This window comes from Carcharodon carcharias, chromosome X (assembly GCF_017639515.1).
Source record: "Carcharodon carcharias isolate sCarCar2 chromosome X, sCarCar2.pri, whole genome shotgun sequence".
Taxonomy (NCBI): Eukaryota; Metazoa; Chordata; class Chondrichthyes; order Lamniformes; family Lamnidae; genus Carcharodon; species Carcharodon carcharias.
This window is the reverse complement of record NC_054507.1, coordinates 13,933,570-13,947,725: the sequence shown is the minus strand read 5'-3', so window position 1 is coordinate 13,947,725 and position 14,156 is coordinate 13,933,570. Positions and strand designations below refer to the sequence as shown.

The 14,156-nt window shown below is 47.8% G+C and overlaps 1 protein-coding gene across 3 annotated transcripts in view; it reads right to left on the bottom strand.

Annotated features, from left to right (window-relative positions):
* LOC121273233 (activin receptor type-1B-like) overlaps window positions 1–14,156 on the bottom strand; it is a 151,916-nt gene that overhangs the window by 29,844 nt on the left and 107,916 nt on the right. The window contains exon 2 of one of the 3 annotated variants that reach the window (XM_041180252.1): window positions 5,007–5,240. The exons of the other annotated variants lie outside the window; for them this stretch is intronic. Coding sequence (XP_041036186.1) covers window positions 5,007–5,040 — 34 coding nt within the window. The 5' untranslated portion in view covers window positions 5,041–5,240. The remainder of the gene's footprint in view (window positions 1–5,006; window positions 5,241–14,156) is intronic. 3 annotated transcript variants of the gene reach the window in all.

Genomic DNA, 14,156 nt, shown 5'->3' with positions numbered 1-14,156 from the left:
TGCAGTGGAGACATTGTTGATGGAATTTCTCCAACTCTTGCGTGTCGCTGATCCACAGTCCTGGTCTCACTGCAGTACAGGAGTGTGGTGACAACAACTCTCCACTTGGACTTTTGTTGGCTCCACAACAAAATCCCCAAACAGCAATGTGATAATGACCAGATAACCTGTTTTTGTGATGTCGATTTAGGGATTAAAATATTGGCCAGGGCACAAGAGCATAACTCATAACTGTTGAAAGTCACTCGTTTCCCTTTCCACAGGTGCTGCCTGACCCGAGTACTTCCAGCACTTTCTATTTGTATTCGGAAGATAAAACCCCTGCTCTTCCACAAAAACATACTGCGGGATCTTTTACATCCACCTGAGCAGGCAGTCTCATCCAAAAGATGGTACCTCTGACAGTACCGTACTCAAATACCTTGAATAGTGCAGTGGTATCTTTCCCGTCTACCCAAGAGAACAGCAAAGGGACCAAGATAACAGCAAACAGGGACCCGGTTTAAAGCTTCTACCTCAAGATAATGCCTCCGACAATGCCGCCCTTCTGACAGTGCAGCACTCCCTCTGTATGCGCTCCGCTCTCTGGAGGGAGGCTTGAACCCACGCCCTTCAGATTCAGAGGCGAGTGCGCTACTACTGAGTTACAGGTATTAAATACAGTTTCTGCCATTTTACCCAAATCTACAAGTATGCCCTGGTTCTGTGGAACCTTGAATTTATCAGTTTAAATATTGAGGGGCCAGCTCCCAGGAAGGAATATAAAAAAGGTCCTGTTAATCTGAATTATCAAGGTGTTGTGTAACAGCAGGACCTGTTCTCTATCTCACCAAAGCCAGCCCAGATGGGTAGAATGATATCATGTTTATAGTTGTATAGGTGTTATGTAGAAATTAGGTCAGACTGTCTCAACCCAGTCTTAACAGATGTAGCTTCAGCACTTAAAACTGCTCAATTCAGCAGAGAGAAACTCATGACACCAGAATTATATTGATTCTGCACTAAGTGACTTGGATGTTTATGCTAGTTATATTGATGAGATGAACACTAAGTATCCTGGAGCATACTGTCCTCTATTTTTAATAGAGTATCTGACGACATTCTACCTTCACCACCAAGTCTCTCTACTCTTCCATTGTCACTGAACTGCTTGGTCCATTAATCTGCAAGTTATTGAGCAGAAATTTCCTCCAACTAAATAATGGAAAGAGCAAAGGGAACCTTCTGTCCCGCCATAAACTCCATTCCCTAGCCACCACATCCATCCCTTTCCCTGGCAACCAACCGAGGCTGAATCAGACTGCTTATAATCCTGATGCGAGCTTCTGACCACATATCTGTGCCATCACTAAAACTGTTTATTTTCACCTCCATGACATTGCCCGGTTTTGCCCTTCGTCTCAGCTCATCCACTGCTAAAACCCTCATCCGTGCCTTTGTTACCTTTAGACACGACTATCCCTGGCTGGTCTCCCACATTCTACCCTCTGTAAACTTGAGCTCATCCAAACAACTCCTGCCCGAGTCCTTACACCAAGTCCCATTCACCCATTACTTGTGCTCACTGACCTTAGCTCCTGGTCAAGCAACTCCTCGATTTCAAAATTCTCATCCTCGCTTTCAAATCCCTCCATGGCCTCACTCCTCCAATTCTGGTCTCTTGAGTATCCCCAGTTTTAAAAATCGCTCCTTTGGCAGCTATGTCTTCCATTGCCTCAGCCCCAAGAAGGAAATTTTGCTTGATAATGCCTTCGGACAATAGTTGTTGTGGTAGCATGGGATAGTAGATCTTGGAGCTATTCCAATTGCCATTGTGACCAGGGTATCAGGTGTCTTCAAGGGTGGTGGATGAAAAACCCAGAGGGGATAATCTTCTGACATTGAAGTTACGACATACCGTAGCAGTAAGAGTGGAAAGAGTCTCACACTGCATGATAATTGACCTTGAGTACTTGGTACCAACATTCAGTGACAAGTGGGAAAATATTCCATTCACTGGCAAAAACACATCCATAAAATGCATAAATGATGCACCACTTAGGTGCTTAGGAGCACAGCATGTGGCAGAATATTGCTTAGAAGTCAAGAGGTTTATAATTAGAGGCTCCACATTATATAAGTGCTTATCAATCCACTTCAGTGCCACAACCACTCCACATCAATGCTCTTAGTACCCACTCAAAACGTTGAATGAAATAGACCTCGAACGAAAAAGTCACAAGCAACGAGTACATTCAGCCGTGGCTCACTTTACAAAGTACTTGTACCTCAAGAGTCAGGGATTCAATCCCCACTCCACAACCTTTAGTATAAAACTAAAACTTTCCACATGTCCATCTTTTGGATGGGAGGTTAAACCAAGGTCCCTGGTGTTAGCCAGGTCACTGGCCAACACTGCTATTCTCATTCAGCAGTCAGCCATATCTCATTGCTGTATGTGGAAATGCTGCCCTGCACAAACTGGCTACCGTACTGGCCTACATAAGTCCTTATCGAATGCACCCGATGTGCTTTGAGACACAAGAAACTGTTACATAAATGGACATCTTCAGATTAATTTATTAACATTCTGCACTATAGTGAAAAGGACATCATTTATTTGCAGTACCATTAGAGCTGTGTGATTGCTTCTTCGTCAGTCGCATGCAAGGAACGCTAGAACTCCAACCTTTTAAGAATCCCTTCCTCCCAGATCCATTCCGGACAGCAGCAACTCATCACAAGGCATCTCCACAAATATCAGCAGCCCTTTCGGCCAAAGGTGTGAGACCCAGCTCACAAACATTGGCATACTATTTGATGGCTGAGGGGAGCTCTAGGCAACCCCAGTCCTATCCTCTTGTGACACCTGTGTGTGACCCAGCATGGGGTGGTCACTGGAGAACAAGAAGAAGCAGGAGCCCTTGGCTGGTTGATTACCACCCACTGGCATAAAGGCCACCGGCAGTAATCCAGTACAGACAAGTTATTGGACCCCGGCCTGTCTAGCTCAGTACCACCACACACGTGTATACTTCCTCATTAAGACCTCCTGCATCTGCTGGTCTCACCCACCCGAGGGAGATTAAGATGCTTAAAGCAGTTGATGAGGTAGATAGGGAGAAACTATTTCCTCTGGTTGGGTGGGGGGGGCGGTGGGGGCCGTGGGCTCCAATACAAGGCAGGTAGATGGAGTTAAGAAACAAATCAGCCATGATCTAATTGAACAGGAGAACAGTCTCAAGGGGCTGAATAGCCTCCTCTTCCAATGAAAAAGAAACTGATCTTGCCTTTTCTCATTATGGCTGCTGACTGATCAGCTATGTAAATTCCAGTGGGAACAAAAAACCCTCTTTCACACTCAACCATCCCTTTTCCCTGTCTCAGCTGTGATACCTGCTCTCAGCCAACTGAACCACTGTCATTCTTGCTCTAGGCTGCCAGCACCTATTGAAGCATCCCTCAGTTAATAGTTACTTGCCTGGCACTTCCAGTGCCAGCTGTTGCAGGTCTGGTAGCTGGTAGAAAATGGATGGGACTACAATGCCACCTGGGCCAGTTCCATGTTTGCACTGGTTGCATTTTCTGCTGCAATTTCTGCTTGGTGGGAGAGGGAAATGAAGCAAACTCCTGGCCACACTTATTAAATCATACCAGGATAGCCATTAACCAACTTAACCTGCCAAAGCAGCACTCATTGTAGGGAGGGCAATTTGACTGTAGCAGCTCATGAAAGACCTGACCTGGTTTCACAGGAGACTCACATAGTGGCAAGCCTGAGCACATCGCAAATCCAGAATGAAGGGCTGCAGTTGGGTCAGCTACATTCTTCAGTACAATAAAATCTTCCTTTACTTACAACCCCACCACCTCCTGCTAGGTGTCGGGCACATCTACAGGCCCCTAAAACCCAAGCTGAGTGTCAGTCAGCACTTACTGCCCGAGTTAGCGCAGTTCATCCTCCCCTCTCTTCATCCTCGAGTGATGTCCTGTGCTTCGAGTTCCCAACTCTGGGTAGACATATTCCTGGGGGTTTCATCACATGACCTCCTGCTGATAACAGCCTTGCCCCCACACTCCAGTCATTGGTCACCTGACATGTCCATCCTCACAGTGCCCCATTCTCTAGGCCAATTGGAAAGCACACAGACTCCATTATCTAACTGGCTTATTCTTAACCGTTAGTGAAACAGCCTTTAAACTTCAGGAGAGCCCCACTGAAGAGATTTCAACTTGTGATAAGCGTAGTTGGTTGAATTACTATCGAGGTTGTGGGGGCAAGGTGGGGCAAAGGTGAAGGGAAAAAGACAGTGTAAAAAGGTTGGGGGAGGGGAATTTTGCCTGAAAATAAACTATCCCATAGGTTGCAGTCCGAAATTAAGGTGGCTGGAAACAGCTCTCTTAGAATTCATTGAATTGAAGAACAAATTGGAGACTCGACAATGAATGGCAGCTGTTTTCGTTAATGCTTACCTGAAAAGCCAGTTTCATTAGCACAAAAGATCAAACAGGAATTATTTAAGGAATAATAGACAAACTTGCATCTAATATAGGAAAATGTCCCAAGGCGCTTCACAGAAGTGAGAAATCAGACAAAAATTGACACTGAGCCAAAAGGAGGAAGGTGGCTAAAAGCTTGGTCAAAGAGGTACACTTTTCAAGGAGAGGCTTAATGAGGGAAATCCAGAACTTCAACAACTGGAGGGGAAGACTACCAATAGTAGGGCAAAGGGAGTGGGAGGAGACGCAATGGACAGCAGGTCAGAATTCAAGGAACACAGTTGAGTTGGGGGGCTGGAGGAGGTTACAGAGATAGGGAGGGGCAAGGCCACAAAAGCAATTTGAACACATGAGAATTTTACAATTGATTGGGAGTCAGTGCAGATCAGAGAACACAGGGGTGATGGGTGAGCAGGAGGTGGCATGAATTAGAATGCAAGGCATGTAAATGCTGGAAATATACAGGAGGCTCATCAACACATGATGAACAGGACGGGAAAACATTGAGAGTTAGCATCAGAACTGACCGAAGCCTGATAAAAGGGTTTCCATCCAAGTCATTAATCTCTTCTCTTTCTACATGCTGATTCGCTTGCTGTGTATTTCCAACATTGGCAGTTCTTCCCCCGCTCTCATCTATGAAGGTGGAATGTTGATTGATTCTCTGTAATTCCATGTGTAAAACAGTCTTGAAACTGCCAAGAGGGAAATCTAGCTTTTGGTTCATTCTGGCACACCATGCCCAGGGTTTTGAGATGGCTCTGAATAAAAAGGAACAGATAAAGGTACAGTTGCTGTGCCAAATAGAAGCCAGTCTTTAGCTCAGGTAGCTTATCCACCTAGGAGCCAGTAGGTTTGAACCCCACTGCAGGCAATCCATGAGCGGGGACTGAACTGACATCCAGTGATCAGCCACACACCACCCCACCCCCAATAAGACCTTCCTGCTGTATTGAATTAACCACCCCGCATTGCTGGGGAAAACTCTCTTCACCCACACACTAGATGCATCACATCGACCTGTTGGGAGGAAGGGGGAAAGAGAGGGGGGGAGGGGAAGAGAGGAGGAGGGCGGGGGTGGAGAGAGGAGAAGGGGGAGGGGTGGAGGAGGAGGAGGAGAAGAGGGGGGGACCTTTAGGGCTGACTTAAAACCCAGTTCCCAGTAAGTGGCGAGCAGTAGCTTTAAAACGGAACAGGCTAGGCAAACAGCAAAATGTCACAACAGGGTTCCACTTCCCACATCTACTCCAAAGAAATGCTAATAAGCAAATTAAACTTGAGCACATGTTGAAATAATCAAGAATATTCCAGGAATTTGATCACCAGTAGACAGGGAACAATTCACTTCCGATCTTGTTGAAACACGTCTCAGCAACTCAAGTAATGCTGAGCGCTCCTACAAACAGTGAAAACATCACCACTTGAAGGATTCTTCCTTCCCCCGGAGGCTGTGCCAATTTTCTGAACAGTTGAATTTTACTGGTAAGAGGAAGGGGGGGGGGGGGGGGGGGGGGGTGGGGTGGTGGTGGTGGGGGGGTACAGAGGCAGCTCCACAGGACCTGGTTCCCGCTTGTCCAATTAACCATTATTCACATGAATCGGTCCAGCAAACTGTTAGCCAGTCTTGGGCCTCATAAATCAAAGCCACTCAGCGTGCATTTCCAGCTAGGGACAGCTCCTCCTTTCCCTCAACCCAGGGGACCCCAAAACAAATTTGTACCTACCTCACCCCCAAACTGCTGCCTTAAATGAGAACAGGCCAACAGGGTACAGAACAGGGGCAGAGGTGGGTATCCCTGGTTTGCATCGCTCCATTACATGCCCAACCTGACTCGGTGAATTGTCTTGAATGACAAACAAACAAACAAACAAACAAAGCCTGCTTGGGAAAATCCAGAGAATCAAAAGTGCGTCAGTTAAATTTTCCACTGCACCTCATGAGTCAGGGCCCCAAACCTGGAGCTCAGCTACAAAAAAAACAGAACACGTAGAGTCCAGGTGGGCTGCAGACACACCCCAAGAAGATACCTGCCAAGAAAATTCTCTCAGGGCAAAAGTCGATTAAAAAAAAATACCGAAAATGCAACTTTTAAACGTCACAAAGATATCCAAAGTTCTGTCCAAGCTCCAGTACTGGCTCAGTGAGTAAAGGCACACACAATATCCTATTGAGCACGAAGTCGTCCCACTTTGGGGTATATTTACCCAATTCAGTCACAATAATTTAAAAAGAATAGAGCAGAGGACACTAGAATTGGCCTCGGCTTTCATAGGTTCTTTGGCTGAGGGAGGGGGGCAAAGATTAGCAGGGTTCCTGCTTCCACTTAGTAGCCAGAGACACTCTGTTGGAATTGGCTGTGCACAAGTGGCACGTGGACTGGATCAGAAAAGGATCTCAATTGCCAAAGAGTGTGCATCAAGGTCAAGGGCCACACACGAATGAAGGTCACTTGGGTGAGAAACTGGAAGGTGGCTGCTCCAACTGAGGAATCATCACCTTCAAGAGTCAAGGAACTAAACTTGGGTTGATGGGGGTGGGTGAGGAGGGGGAGGAGGGTGGAAACAGCATGGGGTGGCAAGGGAGCAGAAAGTAAACCTCCCCAGTTGATGTATAAGAAATCTCACTGCAGAATTGAGTCGGGATAGATGCACAAGGAGGCTCGAGATACATGTGACCTTAACTGCCAACTCCACTCAGATAAATTCCTGGGAGGTTTCATCTTGTGACCTCCCACCTTCAACTGTTCAGTCAAACAACATTTTCCCCACAGCCTTCCCACCCCCAGAACCCCTTTGGCCCAATCTCCAATACATAATAAGTGGGGAGAAGGTGGCATAGTGGTAATGTCCACTGGACCAGAAATTTCAAAAGGGAAAAAAAATGAACAGCATTCTTTAATAAAATGTCCCAATGATTTTTCTCAGGCAGGTAGTTGGAGTTAAGACACAGGTCAGCCATGATCTAACTGAATGGCAGAACAGGTTCGAGGGACCGAATGGCCCCTTCCACTTCAAATGTTGGCGACCCCCCCCCTGGTCAGCACAATCTGCACAGCAGCCGCCACATCTTGTGGCATGAAGCTCCACCCCTTTGAGAGACGCGTTTGTGGGATCATCTGTAGCAACACGTGCAAACAATCAGACACTGACAGTGCGCAAAATAAAAACCACACGCTCAGCGATCAGACAAAGCCTCACTTTATTCAGTCTTGACCAGAAACAAAAAACAAAAAACAAGATAAATGCCCTTCAGAGAAATTCCTTCGCAGACTAAGCAAGGGTATGCAAAGAGTTGCTGAAGGCGCTGTCAAGTTCTCACGGAACAAGGTTGGGCTAAAAAGCACAATTACAGCGACAGCTGAGAACAGCAGTTGCCACAGCAACAATGTTGGCTCAGTATAGTCAGATAGAAACAGCTGACATCCTGCTGTAACAGGGGCAGGAGGATTTATTCAGCACTCTTTGCAGTCAATTGAGAGTAGAAAGAAAAGCACACAAGCCAAAACGTTAAAATTGTCTTATCCCTTTCTTTTCTGCTCCTACATTTCCCCTTCCAACGCCTCATACCCCTGGGAGGTTTTACAGACCTCCACTATTACAGCAGTATATCCTAGGCAGCCAGGGTTTGGATTTTTTTGGGGGTGGGGGGGAGAGAAAGTGTCACCGGGGGGCAATCACAACTGCCGGGCTCGCCAACTCTGGTTGGCCAAATTCTTGAAGGTTTCATTACGTGACCTCCCATTACCAACTGCTCCGTCCTGTCACCTGACAGGTGGGTCCATCCTTGTGATCCATGGCCAAATGCAAAGTGAACCAAAATCATCTTTAACCGATTAGGTGACTCTTGACTGGTGAGTCACGCAGCCTTTCTCTCCATCCCCCACCATCTCCAATATTTTTTTGTATGCCCAATGAATGAAAAAACATTTTTGAAGTGTATTTCTAATGCCATGATGAATTTCCTCCTGCATTGTTCACAGCAATGTCCAAGGTTTTAATCTTTAGCCCTGGGAGGATCCAAGGAGATTCAAGTTTGGAGTGGAACTCGAACCCAGAGCTTCTGGATTTGAGGCAGGGACACTACCCACTGTGCCACAAGACCCCGCAGCTCCTGAATTCCCTAATGGATTTATTAGTAACCGTCTTATATTGATGGCTTCAAGTTCTGATCTCACCCACAAGTGGAAACATCTTTGCTACATCTACCCTCAATGGGTGTGAATCTTTATCTGGGTTGGGGGGGGGGGGGTTGGGTGGAGAGAGAAAACAATATCATAGACATCTATTATGAAACACCTTCATAATGTTAAAGATCTCTATCCGGTCACTCCTCAGACTTGCCTTTTCTAGAGAAAAGAACACTAGCCTGTTTAATGTTTCCTGATTGATATAAGCTCTTGGCTCTGGTATCATTCTACTAGATCTTTCTTACACCTTGTCCAGCATCTCTTTAGCCTTTTCATAAACGTGCAGACAAGAGCTGTTACAGCATTCGTAGGGAATGTCCTCTAAAATGCTCATACCTAATGGCAAGCTGCTTTCTCCAGACAGCCAAGGCTTGGAAAGGCAGTCTATAATTATACTGCTGTTTTCTCACTTCACCCACTGCCCCTATCCCCACCCCAGATAAAGATTCGCACCCATTAAGATACAGTAAGAGTTCAAAGCGGACAGATGCATACAATGCAGCAGTGCAGAAAAAACTTCCAAGCCCCCACTATTGCATTTTACTGAAACCCGCGAACACCAGCAGAGTCCCTCCTGCCCTCGAGCTGTGAAAGGAGACCAGGAGACTTTGGGTTTTTTTTGCACGAGTTAATGCTCACTATGCAAGAATGCTCATGCCTTACACCAGATGCAGTACACCCTGTACAAAGTACTTCAGAGTGTTAGCCAAGGAGCACCACTTTGGGCCAAAGGTCAAAGTTCCTCTGACAAGAGTGTGAAAGTCCTGTCAAAACAAGAGTCGGACAACTCGCATTTATATAGTGCCTTAAATACAGCAGAACACCCCAAGACGCTTCCACAGGAGCGCCATCAAATCAAAGTTTGACACTGAGCCACGTAAGGTGATATTAAGACAGGCAACCAAAAGTTTAGTGAAAGAGGTAGGTTTAAGAAGGGTCTTCTTAAAAAAAAAAGGGGTTTAGGAAGGAAGTAAATCACAGGTGCTCAAGCAGGTCAGAATTTGAGGATTCTGAGGAACATTAGAATCCTAAGATCTGAGGGTTGTGGGGCTGGAGGTGGTTATAGATTCAGGCTGAAGGGATTTGAAAACCAGAACAAGAACTTTAAAATTGATACATTGCTGAACCAGGAGCCACGTAGGTCTGAGGAGCACAGGGGGATTTAGGTGAATGGGACTTGGTGAAAGACCATAAGACCATAAGACATAGGAGCAGAAATTAGGCCATTCGGTCCATCGAGTCTGCTCCGCCATTCAATCATGGCTGATAAGTTTCTCAACCCCATTCTCCCACCTTCTCCCCGTAACCTTTGATCCCCTTACCAATCAAGAGCCTATCTATCTCGGTCTTAAATACACTCAATGACCTGGCCTCCACAGCCTTCTGTGGCAATGAATTCCATAGACTCACCACTCTCTGGCTAAAGAAGTTTCTCCTCATCTCTGTTCTAAAAGGTCTTCCCTTTACTCTGAGGCTGTGCCCTCGGGTCCTAGTCTCTCCTACTAATGGAAACATCTTCCCCACGTCCACTCTATCCAGGCCTTTCAGTATTCTGTAAGTTTCAATCAGATCCCCCCCTCATCCTTCTAAACTCCATCGAGTATAAAGTTAGGACACAGGCAGAGTTATGGATGACCTTAAGTTTATACGGGGGTGGGGTGTTTTCTCGTTTGGAGAACCCACATCATGGTGCAATGCAGTTATTGGGCACTACAATTTCTTGCTAAATATAAACTTCAAACACTAAATACACAGTTGAACAAGTCCACTCAACATTTTATAATTTACAAAAAAAAAGCAAAGGGCATCCCTTTTCATGATTGCTGTCCAGTGACGGCTGTTACAAGGATATCAAGTTGGGGAGAAAAGTTTGAACCGGAGTGTGAAGCACCCTACAGTTGAATAATCCATTGATAGTGTATAAGCTTGCAGAGGAAAAATGCCCCTTTGTGTGAGGCCCCAGCTTTTTACAATTATGGCACTTGATTTGTAACGGTTGAGAGTTCAAATCCTAGCACAAGTTGTGAAATGGCGATTTGTGGACAATAAAGTGGCCATAAAACAAATGGGTAAAACTCACCCAAATGGTCTGTTAATGTAGCTTCAGGGAAGGGACCCTGCCACCCTTCCGGTCTCGTCTCAGAGTAGGAGACTGATCCTGCTAGTCTCCAGGGTGAGTTGGAGTGATTTGAGCAGGGCTGCAAGCGAGTTGGCCAGCAGAGAGATTGTAGCTCTGAAGAAGAGTCATACGGACTCGAAACGTTAACTCTGTTTCTCTCTCCACAGATGCTGCCAGATCTGCTAAGTTTTTCCCAGCATTTTCCGTTTTTGTTTGAGAGACACACAATAATGTTGTGACTCAATAAGAATTTGTATGCATTAGCTGATTTTAGACCTCTCACTCCTCCTGTCCTCCATTATTATGGTCTCAAGACCGCCCCTTCGCACCTCCCCCTCCGCTTCATGGTCAGCAGCAAAACTCCAACCCCCGCCTGGTCACACAGTCGAGGTGTCCCTTATTTTGTGGAGCAGGGACTGGAGGGGGCACCAATTTAGGGTTTTGGGCAGGAGATACAGGGGAAATGTGAGGGAGAACGTTTTTTTTTTTGCGCACGGAGTGGGGGTGGCTGGGGGTGTGGGGGGTGGGTGGTGGGGGGGACAATGAATGATTTCAGGCGGGGGAAGGGAGGTTGGATGGGCACTTGAGGGAAGTGGACTTACAGGACTGCGGGGTGGGAACAAGGGAGTGGATCTGACTGGATTGCTGCATGGGGAGCCAGCATGGACTTGATGGGCTGAATGGCCTCTTTCTGGGCTGTAAGCAACCGTTGGCCATCCTGGTGTGTGGTGACTTTATATCAGGAATGCTGCTGAGTGATGAGGGGGGTGGGGTGGGAGAAGAGTGAGGAAAACCTGGGGGGGGGGGGGGGGGGGGGGGGGGGGGGGGGGGGGGGGGGGGGGGGGGGGGGGGACAAGGGAGGAAGGGGGAGGGTGAGGGAAAGAGGTGAGGGAAGCGGGGAAGAGGTGAGGAAAAGGGGTGAGGGAAGAGGGGAAGAGGTGAGGAAAAGGGGTGAGGGAAGAGGGGAAGAGGTGAGGAAAAGGGGTGAGGGAAGAGGGGAAGCGGCGAGGAAAAGGGGTGAGGGAAGAGGGGAAGAGGCGAGGAAAAGGGGTGAGGGAAGAGGGAAGAGGGGAAGAGGTGAGGAAAAGGGGTGAGGGAAAAGTGGGAAGAGGGGAGGGAAGAGGTGAGGAAAAGGGGTGAGGGAAGAGGGGAAGAGGTGAGGAAAAGGGAAGAGGGAAGAGGGGAAGAGGTGAGGAAAAGGGGTGAGGGAAAGTGGGGAAGAGGGGAGGAAGAGGTGAGGAAAAGGGTTGAGGGAAGGGGGAGGAAGAGGGAAGGGAGGAAGAGGTGAGGAAAAGGGGTGAGGGAAGGGGGAAGGGGTGAGGGAAGAGGGAACAGGGGAAGAGGTGAGGAAAAGGGGTGAGGGAAAGTGGGGAAGGGGGAGGAAGGGTGCCAATATAGCCGAGCTCTGCAGCAGCAAAAATCCCAGGGGGATAGCAAAGCAGAAGCAGGAAATCCGAGTGTCGAGCTAAATTAGAGGCATCTCGGCCGGACTGCTAACCTCAGTCGTGACCAGAGAAGAAACCTGTGCTGCTTAGCCAACGCTGCAGTTCCTAACCAAGCCCCATCGAGTGCGGGGAAAAAAATAGTGAGTGAGCGCTGACTGCAATTCTCCATTTTCCAACAGGTAGGATCGGACACTGAGATAAGAATCGAAGAGCTGGAAACACAGCAAACGAGCTGACGCTGAGCTCTGCCATCTGTCCTGTTCCCCATCCCCCCACTTCACTGTGACCCACAGACTCGAACTCAAGTTCTGTCGAAGGGTCATGAGGACTCAAAACGTCAACTCTTTTCTTCTCCGCCGATGCTGCCAGACCTGCTGAGTTTTTCCAGGTAATTCTGTTTTTGTTTTGGATTTCCAGCATCCGCAGTTTTTTTGTTTTTTTCTCTGTGTTTAATTGACTGCCACTGCTCTTCAAGAAATGCCTACCTCCTTGAAGAAGTTCTGTTCCTCTCTGCGACAAGATTTCCGGATTTCTCTGTTGCCTTGTTCACCTTCATTGCTTTCCATTTCTCTCCTAGTGTTTGACAAGGTGTTTACTAAAACCCGCTTTCACAGCCATATCTCCTTTCTCAGTGACTGTCTCCGTCTCCGACTTACCCCACATGGATTTCAACTGAAATTCCACCCCTCATGTTTCGAACCCACCCAGGATTACAGGTATCTCCGGGACATAAAACGTTTCTCGGACTGCTGTTCCCGTCACATTCTGAAATCCACTCTCAGTGCCATGCGCCGCCATATGAACACACTCGACCTCTCCCTCCAGCAGCACCGCCGTACCCTTTTTCAAAGCTGCGCGTGCCCCCAGTTTCATTTTATCCTTCGGCTCATCCGACGCCTCAACAAGAAACTTTTTCTCTTTCTCTCAAGTGCTAAGGAACGCAAGCTCCAACAACTCATCGACACCAACACCCATCTAGGACCCCCCACCCCCTGCCTGTTCCTCCGTCCCCACCCTTTCTTCCAATCCCAACCCCAGCCGTGTATTCACTATACCCCCTGACCTTCCCCTCTCCGATGCTGAACGTTCAGTGCTCAGCAAAGGACTTAGTTTCATACCCTTACGCCCTCACCTCAATGAATTTCGGGCTCGGCATGATACTGAACTCTTCTTCCGCCGTCTTCGTCTCCGGGCTCACTTCTTTGGGCAGGAGTCCTCTCCCAGTTCAACGGATCCTTTTACCCATCTTCAATATTCTCCCTCCACCTGGACCCCTCCCTCTGGATTCTTACCTTCTCTCGATCTTTTCATTGAGAACTGTCGGCGCGACATTAGTCGTCTCAATTTCTCTGCTCCTCTCACCCATTCTAACCTGTCTCTCTCTGAACTTACTGCACTCCATTCTCTCAGGTCCAACCCTGACATTGTCATCAAACCCGCTGACAAGGGTGGTGCTGTTGTTGTCTGGCGCACTGACCTCTACCACGCGGAGGCTGAGCGTCAACTCGCAGACACTTCCTCCTACCTCTCCCTGGACCATGACCCCACCACTGAACATCAAGCCACTGTTTCCAGGACTGTCACTGACCTCATCTCCTCTGGGGATCTCCCTCCCACAGCTTCCAACCTGATAGTTGCCCAACCTCGGACGGCCCGCTTCTATCTCCTACCCAAAATCCACAAACAGAACTGCCCCGGTAGACCGATCGTCTCAGCTTGCTCCTGCCCCACAGAACTCATTTCTCGTTATCTTGACTCCCTTCTCTCTCCCCTTGTCCAGTCCCTTCCCACCTACATCCGTGATTCCTCTGACACCTTACGTCACATCAACAATTTCCAGTTCCCTGGCCCCTACCGCTTCCTCTTCACCATGGACGTCCAATCCCTCTACACCTCCATCCCCCACCAGGATGGTCTGAGGGCCCT